Source organism: Sinohyriopsis cumingii, chromosome 5, assembly GCF_028554795.1.
Source record: "Sinohyriopsis cumingii isolate HCF-2022 chromosome 5, ASM2855479v2, whole genome shotgun sequence".
Taxonomy (NCBI): Eukaryota; Metazoa; Mollusca; class Bivalvia; order Unionida; family Unionidae; genus Sinohyriopsis; species Sinohyriopsis cumingii.
In genome coordinates, this window is record NC_142965.1 from 84805739 (window position 1) to 84825454 (window position 19716).

At 35.1% G+C, this 19716-nt stretch overlaps 1 protein-coding gene across 5 annotated transcripts in view; it reads right to left on the reverse strand.

Moving 5' to 3' along the window:
• Nucleotides 1-19716, reverse strand: part of LOC149799651 (uncharacterized) — a 53862-nt gene that overhangs the window by 2846 nt on the left and 31300 nt on the right. The window contains exons 1-2 of one of the 5 annotated variants that reach the window (XM_089959008.1): nt 18319-18402; nt 3109-3505 (exon numbers count right to left, since the gene is read on the reverse strand). In XM_089959008.1, coding sequence (XP_089815134.1) covers nt 3109-3469 — 361 coding nt within the window. In that variant the 5' untranslated portion in view covers nt 3470-3505; nt 18319-18402. Of the gene's footprint in view, nt 1-3108; nt 3506-4058; nt 4146-6259; nt 6364-9769; nt 9961-18318; nt 18403-19716 lie in introns of those variants that run through there. The other 4 variants (XM_089959006.1, XM_089959009.1, XM_089959007.1 and 1 more) reach the window with 4 other exon arrangements.

Consider the following 19716-nt stretch of genomic DNA (forward strand, 5'->3'; position numbering starts at 1 on the left):
GTTTGGAATCATAATGTGCGAAACATATTAATTTTTTAAATTTAAATTATCAAAAATACGCTATGGAATATCACATTCATTTCGTTTTGAATGCCGTTAGGAGAATGTGACTACAGTTGGAAATGTAGTCGAAATTACAGTACAGTTCAAATATTGGAACAAATGCCATGGGTCATGTCATTCGGATTTGAATAAAATTGCAAAGCAGCTATTGTTTGACAGTCCATTTAGTCAGCGGAAAAAATACTTTTTCGTCGTCTTGGTTTATTGGCTCCGATGCTCTTAGTTTCCTACCAAAACATTCAATTCCATTTTTTCTCGAATTTAGTGTTTTTACTTCCTTGCAAAATGGTACGTCTCTGATAGATATGCGTTAAAGCATTTACTACATGAGTGTACATTGTTGTTTACAAAGTGGTATCTAATACACGATACTATTTTTAGACACGCGTGTCGTAGAGTATGACGCCGTATTGTATCTAAAAACAATACAAGATTCTGATATTTAAAGTAAATGGAGAGAAAAATGAGCATATCATAATTATAAATATTAAATGTCATCGCGGTTCTTTTTAACGTACTGAACAGAACAGTTTGACAATTTCTGAAGTACATAACATACATGGAAGATAACTGAGCATCATATTTCTCCCATGTCGTCAAGATTAAGTCTAGACTGATAATATTTGGTCTGACTGATGAAATCAGATTGCTGGGTACGATAGCAAAGCTATATTTCAGATCATTTTCAGATAACTGTAGCAAACACACACCATAACTTCATTTTGATTCAAATTTAATCACAATCATATATATATATATATATATATATATATATATATATATATATATATATATATATATATATATATATATATATATATATATGAATGAGCTGCTGTCTAGTGATAATGTCAACTTTTTTAGACCGTTTGAATTAGTTCGCTATAAAATGCCATACATACCCCGAACAAATAATATAAATAATCATAGCATTTAAGGAAAGCATACATCATTTTTCATCAATACTGTCAGGTGACTCAATTTGCACAGAAATATTTGCAACAGGATACTGAAGATAACTTTATCCACCAAAAATTGATTTCACCATTGTTTATTTTCTTCTTATCAGAAATGCTGAGTAAAACAAAACAGTAAAACTCTACTAGGTCGAGAGCGAAGTGTCTTCACCTACCTGCTCAAGCGTTATCATTGTATCAAGTATGAATATGAGAGAGAGAGAGAGAGAGAGAGAGAGAGAGCGTTAGTTCTATCCGAATTTTTTTTATTCTTCGACAATAGAACCCTAACGAAATTCAAAACAAGTGACATTCTACACGAGTTATATTTCCCGAAAGTAAACATTCTGTCTTCTCAACTGAATTTTTATTCTCCTTAACGTCATGTTTTATTACATTTTGTCGTTAAATCATTGTTGATCAGTTTCTTTAGTATAAAACAATATTGCTCTTTTTTAAGTTATGTGACAAATTGTCCTTCAACGCCATCTGACGTTCGTCGGTCCAGACACTAAAATTAAACCACATGACTAGCTTGAACAATGTGTCATATAAGTTCGAGATAGGGGTAATAACTGTTAGAGGACGCATGAGAGCAACCTTTATTATATGGGGTGTGTGTGTGTGGGGGGGGGGGATCCTGGTAATTTGGGTCTATATTATATTCGTGAGCTCCACAGATATTATGAACTTCCGAGAGAGTGACAGGTGTAAAGTGAAGATGTTTGCATTTGCATCATAAACAGTGGAGAGAATGTTGGCATACCTCTATGTTTATGTACTGTCACTGAAATGTCTTTGGATATTGTACTTATGGAAACAATACCTAATCTAAGCAAACATCCGACCAAAATGAACGATCCCATGTACTAGAAACATCGGCCTGAATTAGTCTAAAGAACACTATCTTTAAAAATAGTTTAAAAAAAGGGCACTATATTTTTCCAGACGAAACAATACAAGTTTCTGAATGTGCACTGAAAAAATTATCACATATATAAAATGTTGTGTTAAAGATACACATCTGAAGTAAGGCCAAGCTGTATTGTATATTCATAACCCATGTTACACCCATCAATCACATACCAAATAAAGGGAATTAAAAATTATTTTAGCAATGCTTAAGAAATACAAGGTCTTTATTAAATAATCAGTATAACCAATGAGGAAATTCTTAAGGAAATCTAACCCTATACAAAAAAAAAAAAAAGTTGAGCACCACTTTAAGTAGGAGCGTGCTTCTTTTTTTGGATTGTCTTTCAGATACTTATACAAAAACGTATGACGTAAAAACAAGGTATTTTATCCATCACAGCACAGTAAATTGAACAGAGAAGCTGAGTGTGAAAAAACATAATGTAATTTTGTCGACCTTTACTGTTGCGATAAATGTAGTGTACTTCGCCAGAGTCGAACCATCAAACCCCATCAATTATATATGCGTTCCTACAACTTCATTTTATGTTTTTTTTTTTATTTATAAGGAGGCGTGGGTTATTTGAGTTCATACCCTCCAAGTTTTCAATAATATGCAAAGGTTTTGTTTCTGAGATATTTCTATTTTTATTATTTACCATTGAGAAAACTTCGTCTACATTGTTCACCTAAATTAACTTCAGATTTTGTGCTTTATTAACTTGAGTCGCTAATCGCTACCTCCATCAGATTGGTGACATATATACACACACACACACACACACACACACACACACACACACACACACATATATATATATATATATATATATATATATATATATATATATATATATATATATATATATATATATATATATATATATATATATATAAAGAATACAAATCAATCATATGGCGAATGACAATCCTTTCAAGTGCACTGGATCCAGCAAGGGATCACGTGTGTCAGGGATTAAGATAAATGCAATAAATACTTTTCAAAAGACTGAGATGTAAATAACAATGTGTGTATATATATATATATATATATATATATATATATATATATATATATATATATATATATATATATATATATATATATATATATTTATATAATTTTTTGGAAGTGGAAGTTCATTTAATGCCCACAAAAGGAGATTACTACTACCTGAGAATCCACTGCTGCTGCTCTTCCTGGTTATGCTGCCTCTGCTGCTTGCAGATTTTGGTGTAGGAGTTAATGGTTTCTGCTTCTCATTGTTTAAGATGTTGTCTTCATTTGCCTTTATAACCGGACTCACGATATTATCTTTTTTCCCCTTTTTCTTTTTTCCTTTTTTACTGACGTGTTTGCTGTCATCACTGCTGCTACTACTGCTGCTACTTGTGCTCTTGGTGCTATTTCGTCGTTTTATAAGTTCTTTCCTGACATGAGCGCTGGGGACCCGTTTTACGGCGCTGGGGACCCGACTTACGGCGCTGGGGACCCGACTTACGGCGTCGTCACTTTTGGAGTGTCCACATCCCATGTTTTCTAGTTCCTAGAGTCCAAATTAAACTGTGTTCTGAAAATATCAAAATATTGAACAGAATCGGAGTTACGAGGGGTGAATTCATGACAAACAGAAAGCTCTCATTCCCCCATGACAGATTAACGTCTGGATCCCATCCTCCACCCCACCCTGCAATCCCGAGTCAATGGTATAAATAAAAACTGTACTGAATTTGTCAAGGTTTAAGAAATATTTAACTTGAAGGCATCTCTATTTGCTGTCCATAATATTTGGAAATTACTGTATTCTTTAATCGTATAAATGGAAGAAGCTGAAATTTACATTTTTGGGAAAAATTTATAAAAGATCCCTTCAGGTTTCTTTTATGTAACGGCTTATCATGCAGTCGGAACATCCTTGGACTTTCCCGTGAAATCGAGAAAAAACCCATGAGGTAATTCGTCGCCACTGAAAAGTAAATTTTGAGTTACTTCTGTTTATCTGGCACAGCATATTGGCGGAAGAAAACAATTCACGCTTGAAACATTGATGGCCTATTCTGTCGCAACATACATAGCGCATTCTGCCGGAGGCGAATAACAAATGTCCATATGTGGATTCTTACAATTACATCTGAGGTTAATTATCGACCTGACGGAAATGGCCGACCTGTATCCGACCGCTTTGTATGCTCCCTGCAAATCACTGCACTACTTAACTTATCGAGTACACAAGCTGCCCTAGTTTCCGGCCTGTGATAATGGCTTGCCAATTTTAGCTGGATAACAGCTGAAGACGTGCAAAACGAAGCTTTTGAACCACATGAGGCTTTTCTAGCAGAGTGCATCAGAAAATGCAGAGGTGTTTAAACTACTTAAAAATCAGATGGGCTAATTCAGATGCATAAAAAGTTCCAGATACTTATATATCGTATTAGTGAGGACTAATTGACTGGCTTATGGTGCGATGGAAACCGAAGAAGCTGGAGTCAACCGCTGTCCCTCCCCGACGTTCATATGCCACAACAAACTCTTGTTGTTAATTGACTGGGGACTCGAATCCAGTACCTACGAGGCGCAAAGCGATCGCGATAGCGCTGTTTTATATAGATGGATATCTGCTTCATAAGAGCATACTTTAAATTTTTTAAAATATTTTTACAATATAAAAGACTGTCCTGGGCAGCTGGATTACCGATGCCAGTTGAGTTAGAACAATTAAGCGACAAACAGGATCAAGCCATCAATTTTGTGAATGATCGGTTCAAGCAATTAACGTTATTAGAATATAATTTATATGAACACTTTAATGATCCTGATTATACAAGCGTTGTGTGGAGTAAATAGATTGGACATACATGGTTATCACAATAACAATTGCTTGGCATATTTTCATTTTATATAATTTCCTTTTTGTATTTATAACAGCCATTTAAATTGTACTCATGGATAGAGTGGCACACATTTTGGGGATTTCTGGAACAATAAGTGCGTGTGTGCGTGTGTGTGTTTGTGTGTGTGTGTGTGTGTGTGTGTGATGTTCTCTATGGATATTAGAACACGAAATCACTAGACCACTCATACTTTTGTAAAATACCATCTATATAGAGGGATACGAGAAAAGGAAAAATCAAAATGAAACTTGGATAGACCAGTTGCACATAGTGATATTATTTCACACTTTTAAAACAACGAAGACAATTAGCCTCGCGAACTCACAGTAATAATGTAATATCATTTAAGCATAATAAATAATGGCACAATAAAGTAAAATGGTCCTGGTAAATAACAATATTGCTGTGTTGATTGATTTGATATACTGTACCTGTAGCTAATTGTATGACACGTGTACCCTCCATCTGTCTTTATGCCGGTAAAATACACAAACAGAAAAAAGGTTCCGCTACATTTTGCTTCATAATACGGTAAGATAACAACGAACATTTTATGTAAATATCCATACTGCCTGAGTATATCTTGCATACCGTGCTCGTAGAAAGGTATGAATCAAGAGGCATTAAACAAAAGTCTATCTTGTAAGCTAATGTGATTAGTTCCCTTGTGTCTTATATTAAAAAAAGAACAACAGCGCAGTCTTTAATATCTTTAGTTTGCTTCCGCTACGTACGTGCTTCAGTGGCGAGATGAGGAAGCAACTTAATCTATTAACTATCCAACAAATATTCTTTGAGAAAAAAAAAGAACTTTAGATCAGTAAGGGACGGGTTTCAAGAAGCAGATATAACGATCACGATATTTCAACAAACCAACAAGTGCCAGTACTGTGGTGACTTTAATACAACATACGCTGGTATAACACAAGATATAACGTATATACACAAGATACAAGCGGGGTAATACAAAATACAACGTTTATACACAAGATACAACGAGGGTAATACAAAATACAACGAGGGTCAAATTATTATTAAAAGCTAAAAGAGGGCATAACTTGATGACATAAAGAGTGACATAAGATGACGAGAAATCTCCCTGATTACAAAATATAAGCAAGCACACAAAGAAAACCAACAAAATAGCATTAACAGCATGTGCTATCACAAAATTATTTCTAATTACGTTACATTGCGGCCTGTGGGTGAAATCAAATTAACTCCTTGTTATTTGCATTATTTTCTATCTAGCCCAATTAAACATTCGTTGTACATGCTAGAAATCTAATTCGAAAGTCAAATGCTTGAGATAGACGAATTTATCTCGAATTCGATTCCTTACTCCGGAACTTGCCTTTATAATATACAACACGAGAATCACCTACTGAAAGTATACAAGTATGAATGAAAGATTCAAAATTATTCATTTTTACCTCAGTCTGGATGCTTTGATGGAATTTTGTCAAAACAGCCTGACTGGCTTGGTGGTAAATTTTACTATAGCCTGAAAGGTTTGGTGGCAAATTTTACTACATACAGCCTGACTGATGAGATACTAATTTTTGCACCTCTGCGATCTCTGATTCATTCTAGGAATTTTAGGGAGCACATGTGGTGATTGGTTCAATATCTGCAGTCGATTTTCTTGAACCTCAAAAAGAGCACAAATAACCAAGATCTGAATGGTCGAGTCTGCTTAAGTTAAATCGTTAAAAATTGCTGTAAAACTGATCACACACACACACACACACACACACACACACACACACACACTGTAAGTAATGCAGCCTCTTAACTAAAAATGGAGGCCACTACAGATAAATATCGTCGTCATCTATTCGTCCTTGTGAAACGCCATGCATAATATGACCTCTATCACAATGTGGTGTAGATGGAGTTATAAAGAATAGTTCATATTTTTTCTATGGAAAATGTGACCCTTCGCTCCATACTCCATCTTTCCGCAGAGCATCCACGAACCGATGAGGTGGCTCAGCTGGAAGGATTGCAGGTTCGATGTTTACAGAGGCTTTTCCGCCATAATCCTTGTCTCGACATTTTTTCGAAAAATAAATGTTACGCCAAACGTATACATCTTACTCGAAAAGGACAAATGCTGCAGTTTAATTAGTATAAATATTTGGCGTAACATTTATTTTCTATTAAAAGTTGGAGTCAAGTAAAGTTTTATGAAGATGGGGAAATATCGGCTGCCTTAATATGTCCTCTGGAAAAGCACTTAGCTCTCGTTTCCTCAAGATGATGTAGCCAATAATATGTAAAAGGTGCTGTTAAAAACAAACCAACTAAAAGCCTCGTTCTCATATATGATCTCTCTCCCTGAAACGATGTAGATGGAGTTGAGGTTTCAATGTAAACGGACAAATGGACAGAGGAACGAGCGTGGCAATTTAAAATATATTAGCAAACGTGCGGATATAAAACGTGTGGTGCTTACTTGTGTGTGTGTGTGTGAGAGAGAGAGAGAGAGAGAGAGAGAGAGAGAGAAAGCGAGAGAGAGGCGATTGTATAGAATATAAATATATGTAACATGAGTCAACACTAACGCAATTGTGATCATGTATTGAAACCGGCCAACGTGGTTTGTTTGTTCTTTGTGAACAGAGCAACCAGTCAAAACATACATTAATAGACTGCATTGTTTACTTGTCTAATCCAAGGGATATTCAATGGTTGAATGCCATTCAAATGAATCTCTATTTGATTTGGTATATTATACTAACTAATGTGTGACAAAAATATATTCGAAGGATTGACCATGTTTTGTTTTTAGACATATACCAATAGAAACATACTTTAACACTTCCCTAAACTAAAAAAGACAAGAAAATAATTATTAATGTGCATATTACACCTCCCTTGTCCTTTTTTTTTGTTGAAAATAAAATGTTGAAATCATCATAGTCTCTTAGCAATTTTAAACTGATGACGATGATGTTGCTGATGATAAGTTGCCAAAAGAGTGTAAAGTACATGAACATCCTAAGATTATTACAACCTTGTGACCGAAACAATAAAAATAAATAAATAAATAAAAATAACAAGCAACAACAACGACGACGGCAATATGGGTTTCCGAACTATAAATCTTTGGAATTAGGATTGTAACCATTGTTGGTTTCAGTATCTACTATGCAACAACTATCACCGTACACTTAATCTCTCTCTCTCTCTCTCTCTCTCTCTCTCTCTCATGATCATCTAAGATTGATTGATAGACTATTTGATATCTTATTAGGGATATAGTCTGTCTCGTTGCAATGAAAATCGTTTAGCATACTCAGAACGTATTAACAGCAGCATGTTTCTTATGATGAAAACCCACCCCCACCACGTACACAAGTTTCCTGAAATAATTTTCCAGTCTATCAATGTATTTAAGATAGAATTGGTACACATCCTTATTCTATATTGTTTATGTTACCGTGAATGAAAAGTGGAGCATACATAGTATAAAACTGGAGGGTAACTGACCGTACGGTACTAGCATAATGGTCGAAACATATAAGTAACCATACGGTACTTTCCGAACGAGCCTACAAAAGCGAGGGATAGGATATGTCCACTCTATATTCATTCTGTATAAATAATTTTATTATTTTCACAATAAAAAACACAGAAGTAATGTATTACACGGGATTTATTTTGTTACATTAACGATTCTTAAACGTATAGCACATAAATTAGAGACGTTTACCGGCACTATTACAGTAGAATCAACGATACGAGAGTGAGGTCTTAGATATTTCTTTTTACGAGTTTGCAGTAGGAAAGGCAAATGACACCAAGTTGGCCATAAAAGCGGGCTTTGTACAACCAAACCTGGTTATGCATCTCTAATGAACATAATCAACCTTGGTTCGATACGAAGTGGAAGTAAAGTGTAGGTTTGGGCTAATTTGGCGGTGTTTAATGCCTTTGTCTAGCACAAGGTATGTGGCGGTCAGTATATTTGGTGTAGCAAAACCTCAGGAAGACCAACTAACCCACGGGAAGCTACTGGCAAGCTTTCTCACATACCTGAGGAGAACTGAGGAGAGATGTGTGAGTGGTCTATAAAGGCGAGCGCCTTCGACCACTCCGCCATCCCAGGTCTTAGACCACTCCGCCACCCTAGGCCCAGAAAGCAAACGGTAAAGTCGATAGATGGTCACAGCAGAACCACAATACGATATTTACTTAATGTTAGCAATTATATCTAATGATATAAACAATCTATCCTAATCGCTTATTTGCTTCGAGTAATTTCTCAATAGTCCCTTCAATCATGTTCGTAGAGATATATTCGTTCACTGCAGGCAAATTAATGTGTGTGTGTGTGTGTGTGTGTGTGTGTGTGTGTGTGTTATTTGGAATTCAGTCATGTCGCTTCGATGCCCGCAGTGTGGCAGTTTATAGTGATGTCTAGCACTGGGGTATCATGCCGCAGACATGTAGCATTATGTCCCACCCATTCACATTATCCTGACACCAGGCCGACCAGTCCTAACACTAACCCGTTCAAGCTGAGCGCCAAGCGAGGTAGCTGTTAGTACCATTTTTGTAAGACTTTGGTATGACTCGTCCGGGGATCGAAGCCACGACCTCCCGCATCCGGACATACTAAGTAAAACACAGAAAATGAAAAAAATAAAAATGATTTGAGTATCCATAATACTGTTTTTTCAAAATTCCCTACCTATCTGCCTGCTTACCTATCTGCCTACCTACCTACCTACCTATCTATCTATCTACCTATAAAATACATACATACATACATACATACATACATACATACATACATACATACAACGACAACGTAGTGTGTCTAATCTTCTATAACAATTCATATTTCAAGCTGTTCAAGATAAAGAAATCGATGATAATGAATGAACGGAAAAAAACAATCTGTATCAATAAATAAATGTATATATATTACCTACCTAGTCGTGACAACTCTTCTTACGCATATCGTATCCGTATAAATGAAAATCTACATATGTTAAATGTATGTAATCAAAACAGTATCGCTGTCAATCAAGAGCAAAATACTAACACCTTAGAGTTTCACGGTAAAGCTGAAACCCGATACTGTTGAAAGAGTTCGAAGAGTGGGTCATGATACCCACCCGACCTTAAAATCTCATGCCTGCAATTATTCAGTACCTGTCTTCAGTCCAATTTATTTAATCAGGTATGGACTTGAATCATTAAACGGAATGAAAAAAAGCTAGTTTCCCATTATATACATAAGTAGCTTGTACATTTTGTATCAGTTGATAATAACTGGAATAGACAAGTAGACAATAAATGATTCAAGTTTATGCTAAAAATTTTAGTTATAAATTTATTGAAAATCTATAAATATCACTATTATTCCATGAAAATGTACCTGTGGGTGTTTGCTTTTTTTTTTTTTAAATCAAAAGACGCTTTGATACAGTGGTTAATGTGAACCTAATATGGACAGTTTTGACTGTTTAATACTATTAACGCCTTTAACATGTGAAACATGTTCATTTTGTGAATCCAGGTAATTCGTGACATCAACCGTTCGATCAGTGCATGTGAGTAACTACCCTTTCAACATTTAAAAGGCAAATAAAAATGGGGTACAACCTGAAGTACTTGGGTTTATTGGTCAAGACTTTAAACCCCAAAAATAAAATTGAAGGTCTATGCAACAAAAAACCAATACGCACTCCGTTATGTGCTAATCGACGAACGTGTGTATATAGCTAAAAAAGATAAAAATACTCTATTGAATTTATATATCTCAATGGTCCCACAAAATATTTAGCAAAACAACAACAACAGCAAAATAAGGTTTTGACAGAAGAAAACCCTCAAAGTCAGAAGACTAATGCCGAGGTTACACCACTGGTAGAATCTAAAAATAATCATTTCCGGTCGTAAATGGTTAACCAATAATTTTTGTTTCGTATATCCGTTTTTGACCAGCAAATTTTCTGTTGAGTGTAAATCACTCTCAAATAATCTTTCACTAGAATTTGTATGAAACTGTTATGACAGCTGTTTTATTTGTCTTTGCAATCGCATGTCCGAAAATGCACCTTCATCCTAACGCGTACATTTGTTTGGGTTTCCCCTGCATGCTGCTTTACTATTTTGCGTATCACATGATATGTGTTGCTTACTTTTAAAATGTCTACATGTTTATAGATTTGGTATTATGTCTGAACTAAAAGACAGAACATTGGCTAGCGTATAGCCATCAAGATGACACTTCAAACAACCAGGTATGTCGATACTCGGTAGTTTGATTTCACTAATGAATGCAACTATGTTCTTATTTGGTGTGTAGGCAGTAACCAAAGTGCGTGTTTCAAACAATTCAGCAAAATGGGTTGCAAATATTTTTTTTTTAAAATTAATTTGAATTTTTCTCGGTAAGAACAGAAGACGCACTTTCCTATTTTTACTTAAACATTAGATCTGTTCGAAACAAGACTGAATTTCGATGAATTTCATCAAATTAATTTAACGTAGATTCATCTCGATAACGCTGTCGACGATGACGATATTAAATTAGACGTATGCTAACATATGAAAAAATAAGATTTATTTGTAGTCGAATTTAAAATAACATTTCACAATAAGCTCTAAAGAGTTTATAACCGACATGACATTATAAAAAAAAGACATAAAATAAATGTGGTTTGCACGACAAAAAACTACAGCATAATACATAGGCACAATTGGAGAAAACGCATAGCGCGTAACTTAAAATGTAAGCATGCAAAGCATTTCAAAATAGCAGTAATTAAACGTGAATTTAGTATTTTGGTAACTAAAAATCCCCACAGGTTAAGATGATCAAAGTATACCTAGATGCATATTATGCCTTGCTTACCCGCCCCCCCCCCCATAAAACACCCCCCCCCCCCCAAAAAGACAACAACAAAAAAGGAGCGAACAGGTGAGCACTAGATGGTATTTAAGACAAAGGAATAAAACAAAACGACAACACATTAGTTGTCACCATCACGGCACGATAGTTGTGTGTGGGAGTAGCGGTGTATTATTGATTACTATTAATTTGCAGTCTTTAATAGTGAAAGCTAATATTGATGATCTATATTAATTAAAATTGTATTGTTCTCTCAAGCTGACAGCTGCATATCTTGAAGATCTTTACCGTATGTTGGATTTTGAATTCTAGGGACATCTAAAATATTTGAATATCTAAAACTGTATTTATTGTATTTTTAAAAAAAAATAGTCACCCATACATTTGGGAGAACGCTTATTCTTAATTTGAAAAGTGTATAAACCCACAGCTTTCATGGTTGTCATTTTTGCCTATATTAAGAGTTTATGATAACAACTTATGTAATCATCATACAAAAATCACATACCACGCATTGTTTTTTTAAAAGTCTAGTAGCGCTCATGTCAATTAAAAAAAATATGCCAGGCTAAGGGACAGAAGTTGTAATTGGGAAGTATAAATATTTGCAAGATTGTTGGTGTTTTGGTGGGATCTAATTAAGTTTTGACCAATACGTTTCAAGACAGATTGTTGCCTTGGAAACGTAATCATTCTTGATGACCTAAATGATACGTGATAAATTCCAATCTCAAAAACCTCATATTATTGTGCTAACAATTTAAAAAAGTGAATAAACAAACATTTCAGGGTAAATTTCACTCAGCATCCTTGTTCGGCCCTGTTATTGCATCATCTAATATAGAATTGTTAATTAGAGATTTTTTTAACTTACCAATTAATAAGTGACCATCGGGCAAATTATTTGATAACCAAACTATATATGACAACTCAAATTCATGTTTGAGGCGGAAAGTATGGCCATATTACTGCGCGGACTTTCATAAACTTAACACATAAACTTTGATTAGGTACACAAATTTAGTCCGTACTCTAATGTTAACGATCCATCAAAAATATTTAATCCACTTTATTAGATATGGCAGACAGATGCATCCCTACAAGACTAGCATCTTTTTGACCTTCCAAGAAAGCTTGATATAAGAGCGTCCTCTATAACAACTCTAGAAAAAGCGATCGACTGAGAAAGAAAGCGCTGAGAACAAGTATCCATAGAGACTAATCTAATTAAAAATGTTTTTTAAAAAATTCGAAAAAAGGTTGACAATTAAAACAATAGCAAAGAAATATTTATAAAGGTTACGAAAATGTGGACACCCTTAGAACCAATTAAAGAGATTTTTGTGGACAGTTAGCTGACACGTAGTGAAACATAAATATTTATGTAATATTGAAATTCGTTTTGATAGAGCTGTTTATACAACTAACAAAACAAATATAACTCTTCGGGATCTTCCACTTGACACAGCAAATTGACACGCAGTGTTATAAGTGAATAGGAAATTCAAATAGCTTTAAACGACAGTTCAAAAAGAAGAGCAGCGAAATCTGTTATTCAGTTTATATCAAAAAGATGGGTAAGGAGAGCAGAGAAATCTGTTATTCAGTCCAGATCAAAATGATGGGCAAGGAGAGCAGTTAAATCTGTTATTTAGTCCAGATCAAAAAGATAGGGTAGGAAGAGTAGCGAAATCTATTATTTATTCCAAATCAAAAAGATGGGTAGGAAGAGCATTGAAATCTGTTATTTAGATCAGATCAAAAAAATGGGTAGGAAGAGCAGCAAAATTTGTTATTTAGTTCAGCTCAAAAAGATGTGTATGAAGAGCAGTGAAATCTGTTATTTAGTCAAGATAAAAAAAAATGGGTAGAAAGAGCAGTAAAATTTGTTATTTAGTCCAGATCAAAACGATGGATAAGGAGAGCAGCGAAATCTGTTATTTAGTCCAGTTTAAAAAGATGGGTAGGAAGAGCAGTGAAATCTGTTATTCGGTCCATCGTATATAAAATCAAGTTTTTGTTGGGTATCATTGCTTAAAACAGCCAGAACTTGATATAATAAATCAAATTTACGTTTGTTCGTTCTGAATCACAAATCGAAATTGTTAACTTCGTAATTAAATAAGTGAGGACGGTTAATCCGAGTTCCGCTTCAGTGTACATGTACTAGTTAAAGTCAGTCGGAAAGCCGATTTGAGATCACATATTCCAGAAATATTATGAACAATAATTTATGTCCCTTAGTTTATCACATTTCTTAAAGTGTGTGAACTTTCCGTTTTTATTTTGTACATGACGATTTCAGTTAGCATTACATAGCAGCGGATGATGAATTAAGGGGCACCAAAACGCACATGCGTGACTGAAACCCTAAAAAAGGCAACATCCAAAACCTCCTACAAGCAGGCAAGACTGGTTGAACTGGTTGAATAGATATGTACCGGTAATTAGCTCAATAAATTATAAAACAAATCGAAAACTGAAGAAGAAAAAAGCTGGCCACAGAAAAAATATAACTTCGTTATTTCTTTGCTAAGAGAACGTTATTAATGAATCATACTTTACAGTTTACCTTTCGTGAAAAGAATAGTCTGCTATATTGTGTAGTGGTTAATTGGTTGACCCTTTTCTTCGTCTGCATGTTTGTTCGTCTCTAAGCATATTATTACTTGACATAAAATTAGTTCTTTCTTCTGTGTATTTGCCAAGAGAAACGTTTCTGGTTTGCTCCACCTAAATGCCATTTTAAACACAATAGAACATGGGTCATTAAACCTTTAATAACCTCGACCATAGGTCATTAGGTATTTGTACTCAAAGTTCAGGTAATCTGACATCACTGGTGAAGAAACCAATGGTAAAATTTTGGTATAATTATCATTTGCTGGATATAAGTAGCCGTTATTCAAATCCTATTAAACAGTTGGTGCATGCATTCGACACTCATTTTCATTCACTGAAAGCGGTGAAAACTGATATCAAATTTGTTCAGCTTGATAGTTTCGCATACACATACCGTTTTCACACATTAACATAATCCTATGTTCAATCAAAGGGAGCTTAAAGTCATATTGAATTTCATCTTCGCAGTTAAAACTTATAATTACTATGTCATATCTTCAAACTAGAACGGACTGTAATAAAAAATCCTAAAGTTTTTACTTAGTAACTGATTTGAAACAGTAAAATTTTACAAAATCGTTCTAAGACACCCAGCCATTATATATATATATATATATATATATATATATATATATATATATATATATATATATATATATATATATATATATATATATATATGTATGTATGTATGTATGTATGTTAGCATGTAAGTGTGTGTGTGTGTGTAACTAGCACTGACCGAGTACGTTTAGGATGGTGTTTAGTCTGTGCAGATCTACAAAAGAAACAATTGCTGGTCTGTTAGGCATAGGCATACAATGTACATACACACAGACACGTGCACATGCTCACATTATAAAGAGAGTAAAATTACTAATCTTAGTACATATAACATATTACCGAAGTTGCCGCACTCTTTTGTTTCCTAAGATAAATCTACCCTAATATGAGTTTTACATTAATTATATACATCTATATCGCAGCTCTAGTTTAATATATTTAATCTATTAACTTTATTGTCTTTAAATATATAAACTTTAATAAATTTAATCTATTAAATTTATTGTCTTTAAATAGATAAACTTTAATATATTAAATCTATTAACTTTATTGTCTCTAAATAGATAAACGTTATATTGTTTGCAGGAAACAGTGCGAGAGAGCTATCGACTGATCGCTCGCTCTACCTCTATCGATTGATCGCCCGCTCCATCTAAGAGCGTATATATTCTTGAGACAATATATCTAAAGCATGGTGTATATTGCATTAAATATATCATGATGGAAAACAATAGTGCCGTATTTAATATACTCATTGTAGGCACAGGTAGGATATGGTTGCTCTGGAGATTAATGAACAACGGGTCTACATCCAATACATTCTTATCAGACTTCCATGACTGTGACATGCTTCTGTATTATCCCAAGAGTAATCCTTCCACAAGTTATGCTCATTGAACTTACTCCAGAATATAAATTAGACTTGAAAATATATTTTTCTTAGACCTATAATGACCATTTTGAGCCCCAAAATAACAGGCCTCTTCCACTGTTCAGCGCAAGCCCTCAACGATTTATTAAAAGGACATAGATTACAACAAGTTATTTTTATCTTTCAGCCACAATGACCATGTCATCTGAACTTTTGACCCCACTTTCGTACCCAATGCGCAAGTCATACTCAAAATGTGATGACAATGCAAGGCCGAGATCCGAAATTATTGTGCAGACACCATTTTTCTTTTGGTCAGTGACACTGACATTTGACCTTTTGACCTTAAAATGTTTAGCCTTATTCTTTACCCCAAGTGTAAGTCATCTACAAGGATTAATAACGATAGATGGTGGATAATTTGAGTTACTGTGCAAACACATTTTTCTTTTCTCAGTCAATGACCTTAACCGTTGGCTGTTTATATCACACGAAATAATAGCCTTCTTCCTTATCCCAAAATTACAAGCCATCTGCAAAGTTTGGTAACTATAATAGGTGGACAACTAGCGCCATTGTGCAGAAAAACATTTTTCTTTTTTCAGTCACAGTCACACTGACCTTTGACCTTTTGATCAAGAAATCGCTATGTTGCTTACGTACCAAAAGTGCAAACCATCAACACAGCTTGGTAACAATAGATGGTGGGGAAAACGTTTTAATTTGCGGTACGAAATTTATAGACATAAATGAACGGAGAACATAATACTCTCTGCATTATGGCGGGCGTATAAAAATGAAAAGCTAACAAAATAAACATCTCACGGAGCTCATAAATGCAGTAAGAAAAACTCATATTTACCTGTAAAACAGACTACCCTATTCATGAAAAGCAAAACAGAAAATGCTATGTATATTGTATTACCAGCGAATATGCATGTTTCACAGTCTAGTCTTTGTCACATAGCACATGTGCTCTTGTTTTGACATCTTTTATTTTTTGAGTAGCGGACTTACTTTGGACCCCTTTGCATGTCTCAGCACTAAGACAATAATTTTTAAATATTAATTCATTAACTTTTCAATTTTCATTAATTTCTCCTGTAACCTGGCTGGTCGTTGGGGGCGCCATTGATGACTGTGCGACAATCTCTCTCCATTTTGCCCAGTTTTCCACCACTCTTTAGGACTTTGCAAAGTCTTCATCTTTATAGTCTTTGGTGCTATCTTCCCATCTTTTCCTCTGTCTGCCTTTTTTTTCACTATCCTCTCACTGGGCCACGAAAGATTGTCTTTGACAGACTAGATAAGCGTGAAAACTGACCATACCGTATTAGTTTGCGTTCTTTTCCGGTAGTGAGCAGATCTCCATATGGTCCAATTGCGCACTGGATTCTAATGCACATCTCCTCATTGGAGACGTGGTCTAAATATGAGATTTTCAGGATTCTTCGATAATATCTCATCTCTAGAGCTTGGTTTTTTCTCTCTAGTTCTGCTGTCAGGGTCAATGTCTCACATTCATACAGGAATATGGAAATCACGAGGGTGCACATAAGCACGATCTTGGACCCATGCGTACAAATAGCACAATCCCGGAAAGAACATCAGGTTTTGGACCTTCATAAGAGGTGATAACACCTAGATATTCGAGGCTCGTCACCGTGCCCAGCCTCAGTCCTTTCACTCTTATTTCCTTTTGGATACTACTCGGATTGTTTGTCATCAGCTTGGTCTTTTCAACACTGATCTCTTTCCCATACTTTAGTAGTGCTTGTTTGAGACGGTTCACCTAGGTTCCCAATTCTTGTGCATCTCGATATAAGGGTCCGACCATCGTCCGACTTTAATGACTTTAATCAGTCTTAATGACTGATCTACTTCCCAGATTTGATTCTTGCCCCAATGAACTCTTAAACGTGAAATACAACATCAATTGGTCAGACCTTAATCCTGACGAAAAACTGAATTATTCTCAGACATCTGCATTCTTATTAAACAAGACTGAGATCCCAAGTTGTGTTGCGATCTGTAATGACCACGGCTGAACCGCTCCGGCCGCCCAGTGATTAGAGCGTCCGCCTCTGATGCCGGAGGTCGTGGTTCGATCCCCTGCCTAGTCATATCAAAGACTTACAAAAATGGTACTAACAGCTGCCTCACTTGGCGCTAAGCACTAAGAGGTTAGTGTTAGGACTGGTCGGCCTGGTGTCAGGATAATGTGACTGGGTGGGACATCATGCTACATGTGTGCGGCATGATGCCCCAGTGCTAGACATCACTATAAAACTGCCACAATGCAGACATCGTAACGATATGATTGAAAAATTATTAAAACTACGTTAAAAATACACACATACACACACACACACACACACACACACGATCACGGCTGCACTAATCAGGTGCATATGAAACAAATAAATGGATTATATACTGATATAGTAAAAGCTTTGTCCAACTCCGGTAATAGCTTCACTAGTAAATCCAAACGTGGTCACCGGGTTATACCAGGCTAGAATGATTGTGTCAAAGAACTACACGATTTTGCACGAAATGCTTACCTTATGTGGCGTGATATCGGTAGACCTCGTCATGGCCAACTCTGTAACCAAATGCGCCAAATAAGAGTACAATTTAAGTATGCTCTTAGATTATGTAAGAAGGAGGAAGTAAATCACAGAGCAGACTCGCTAGCACAAACATTTGAAAATGTCGACCAACGTGAATTCTGGAAGCAAGTTAAACAAAATACTACGACAACTTCCAATAAACTACCAATTTTTATTGATGGGAACCATGGTCAGAATAATATATGCACCATGTGGAAAATCATTTTGAAGACTTACTCATTAGTGTTAAAAATGAATCGAATAAGAAGCATGTGCTTCAACATTGATACCCGTTCTGCTCGTATTGGGGTAATCACATCTGAGATCCAAAGTGCAGTAACAAGACAAACTGTGGTAAATGTCCAGGATCAGATTTTTTTATTTGTGGAACATTTTTAATTTTCAGGTACTAGACATCATGTGCTATTGATGATTTTATTTAATTGTATGTTTGTACATAACTTTGTACCAGATGATTTCACAAAAGTTACAATTATACCGCTACTAAAAAGCACAATTGGTAACCTGGCAGACAGCAATAACTACAGGACCTATAGCTCTTTAGACTATTATTTAAAAAAATATTTGAATGCATCATACTACAAAGATGTGAAGTCACAATCTCCGATAATCAGTTTGGTTTTAAAAAGCAGCATTCAACAGATTTATGCCTATATGCCTTTAAGGAAACTGTCAGCTATTATGTAGAACATGGCAGCCCAGTGTTTGCATGCCTTATATATACGATCATAAGGCATTTGATAGGGTCAATCATTGGACACTCTTTAATAAGTTGATTGATATTAAAACACCTGTCTACATAGTTCATATTTGAGTTAACTGGTACGGCAAACAATTGTATTATGTGCGATTTGGAAGTGTAATATCCATCGCTTTACACGTAACCAATGGGGTGAAGCAGGGGGTATTCTTTCCCCTTTGTTATTTAATATATATATATATATATATATATATATATATATATATATATATATATATATATATATATATATATATATATATATATACACGAGCTGAACCGTGGTTACGTCTGCCACCAAACGTGTTGTTTCTTAACAATTTTAGCTTTGCTGATATGTCATTGATAAGTCCTTCTAACACAGGTTTAAATTTTCAAAGATATGTGAACAATAGGCATTTGAGAATGCTATCATCTATAATATAAAAAAATCAGTATTCATGGTCTTTCAGCCAACTTCTTTCAAATTACCATCCCCCCCCCGCCTCCACATCATAACGGCAATGCTCTTACGTATGCCAACAGTTATACGTATTTGGGTCATATTTTGAAATCCAATCGGTCTGATAACGAAGATATGATGAGACATT